Here is a 2,788-nt window from a genome sequence, read left to right as displayed (position 1 = left end):
GAGGGAGAGGGAAGGTGGAGAGAGGGAGGGAGAGGGAAGGTGGAGAGATGGAGGGAGAGGGAGGGAGAAGGAAGGTAGAGAGAGGGAGGGAGAAATTGTGGAAAGGTGGTGAGAGAGGGAAGGTGGAGACCTGGAGGCATCATCTTGCCACCAGGGCTGCTGCCTGTCCTGGTAACATCCCTTAGGTAACTAACAGAAGGCCCAACCGCTACCTCATAGGTCAGGTGACTAGGGCCTCCTTAGTACCATTGTCAAGCCCAGCTCCAGAGCACAGAGTAAATGGAACCCCTTGAGCTGCTCTTCCTTAACCTTTCCAGGGAGACCACGGTTTCATGCCACCCACTAGGACAGCCCCTGCTGTCTCCTCACCTGGAAAGCCTTTCCCCCGACTGCCTGCAGGCCACAGTCCCCTCAGCCCAAGTAAAGGTGTCCCTGGCTGAGCCCCGGTTACCAAGACTCCATGACCGGAGGGCCAGTGTGCTCCTTCTGCTCACCTGGCAGCAACTTTCACAGCAACTAGGTCCTACCAGGGCAGGGAGCCTGCCTGCTTTCCCTTTGCCAGGGCTGCACACAGCCGCTTCACACTGGTTATAAATGAGGCTGGGCAGGTGCGGTGGCTCACACTAGTAACCCCAGCACTTTGGGAGACCGAGGCACACAGATCATTTGAGGTCAGAAGTTCAAGGCCAGCCTGGCCAATATGGTAAAACTCCACCTCTACTAAAAATACCAAAATTAGCCAGGCATGCTGGCACGCACCTCTAGTCCAGCTACTGGGGAGGCTGAGGCAGCAGAATGGCTTGAACCTGGGAGGTGGAGGTTGCAGTGAGCTGAGATCTCGCCACAGCTCTCTAACCTGGGCAAGAAAGAGACTCTGTCTCAAAAAACAAACAAACAGGCCGGGCGGGGTGGCTCACGCCTGTAATCCCAGCACTTTGGGAGGCCGAGACGAGTGGATCATGAGGTCAAGAGATCGAGACCATCCTGGTCAACATGGTGAAACCCCGTCTCTACTAAAAATACAAAAACTAGCTGGGCATGGTGACGCATGCCTGTAGTCCGAGCTACTCAGGAGGCTGAGACAGAACTGCTTGAACCCAGGAGGTGGAGGTTGCGGTGAGCTGAGATCGCGCCATTGCACTCCAGCCTGGGTCACAAAGAGCGAAACTCCATCTCAAAAAAACAAACAAAAAAAACACCAAAAAAATCCATAAAATTTGGTGGTGGGTGCCTGATCCCAGCTGCCCAAGAGGCTGAGGCAAGAGAATCACTTGGACCTGGGAGTGGAGGTCGCAGTAAACTGAAGTCATGCACTCCAGCCTGGGCGAGAGTGAGACTCCATCTCAAAAAAATGAATAAATAAAATATAGTAAGAGGCTAGACGCAGTGGCTGAAGCCTGTGCATCTAAAAACAAAACCAATAACAGGACCCAGTTACTGGGCGCTGATGGCGAGCCCTGTGTGAAGTGCTTTCTGCGCATTCTTTCCAGTCTTGGGCACCTGGGCGTAGGTGTGGAGGCTTGGAGACGTGAGGCAATGGGCCTGAGGGGCCACAGCAACCTTGGTCGGCCTGCACTGATACCTTCAGTTGTCAGCAGCCACATCATTTGGTATCAAAGCGACTGAGGTTCTCCAGGGGGCTGGAGAGGGTTTTCTTCCTCCTGGGATCCCATGGTGAGAAAGGAACGGGGAAGGGAGTGGGCCCCGAAGGCCGAGCTCTTTTCCTAAAACTCCACGGCTCTGACTATTCTAGTTGCCCCAGCTGTTTGAAAAATGATCACTCCCCAAGGACAGATCTTGATAATGTGCTTTTTAATTGTACTCTCTCCAAAAAAGTATCTCCTTTCTCAGTTAAAATAACAAAGACAAGGCATGATGAAGACCTGCTCTAACCCATCCAGGGCGGTGAGCTCGGTCCTGGAGGAGGCTGGGCCGGGCTTCTTCCAAGGCCCCTCCCTGGGCAGTCCAGCACTGGGGTGGGCAGCGGGGAAGGCTCTCCCTGCCACAATCCCTAACCCCCATCCCAGCCCTTCAGAAGGCCTGGACTTCTACGTCCCTTCAGTGGGAAGCCACCTTGGGCACACGCCATCGTTCAGGTGGACATCAGGCCACTCTTCTCGCCCTTGACCTTGAGGAACTCGGCCATGCTGGAGAAATACTTCTGATTGGCCTCAGCCACCTTCTTCTCCGCGGCCTGTGGGTTCACGATCTCCAGGCCCTGGGCAGGTGAGGGAGAGAGGATGATGGGTTGGGCGAGGAGAAGGCCCCAAATGACACGTCAGAGCCCCCCCAGGCCCTTCCCCATGGTACTCAGGCCTTAGGTGGGCATGAGACAGTTTGCCAGTCCCTGGAGTCACCCTGCCTTGGAAGATTCTGCCTCAGCGGGTCTGGGGGAAGAGGGTGGGGAGGAACCAGGGCACCTAGGTTTTTAACAAGTTCCCCAGTGGGTGCTAAAAACACCAATGCCCGAGGACAGCCAATCCTGCTGTTTCTGGATGAGGAAACTGAGCCTCTGGGGGATGTGGCTGGCCCGAGGTCCCAGCACAAATCACAACACCAGTGATGATCACAGTGTCCAGCGATGGGAGCTGGCACCTGGCTGGAACTTCCTAAATATTTTCAAGGCCTGGGCAACAGAGTGAGACCCTGTCTCTAAAGAAAATAATAACAGGCTGGGTGTAGTGGCTGAAGCCTGTAATCCCAGCACTTTGGGAGGCCAAGGTGGGTGGATCACAAGGTCAAGAGATCAAGATCATCCTGGCCAACATGGTGAGACCCTGTCTCTAAT

At 54.8% G+C, this 2,788-nt stretch overlaps 1 protein-coding gene across 1 annotated transcript in view; it reads right to left on the bottom strand.

The window, feature by feature from the left end:
- Positions 1-1,795: 1,795 nt before the first annotated feature.
- PRPF31 (pre-mRNA processing factor 31) overlaps positions 1,796-2,788 on the bottom strand; it is a 17,648-nt gene continuing 16,655 nt past the window's right edge. The window contains exon 14 of the mRNA XM_017497940.2: positions 1,796-2,218. Coding sequence (XP_017353429.1) covers positions 2,093-2,218 — 126 coding nt within the window. The 3' untranslated portion in view covers positions 1,796-2,092. The remainder of the gene's footprint in view (positions 2,219-2,788) is intronic.

This window comes from Cebus imitator, unplaced genomic scaffold (genome assembly GCF_001604975.1).
Source record: "Cebus imitator isolate Cc_AM_T3 unplaced genomic scaffold, Cebus_imitator-1.0 Scaffold235, whole genome shotgun sequence".
Classification (NCBI taxonomy): Eukaryota; Metazoa; Chordata; class Mammalia; order Primates; family Cebidae; genus Cebus; species Cebus imitator.
Note: the sequence above shows the minus strand (reverse complement) of the source record. Positions and strands in the feature narration are given on the sequence as shown.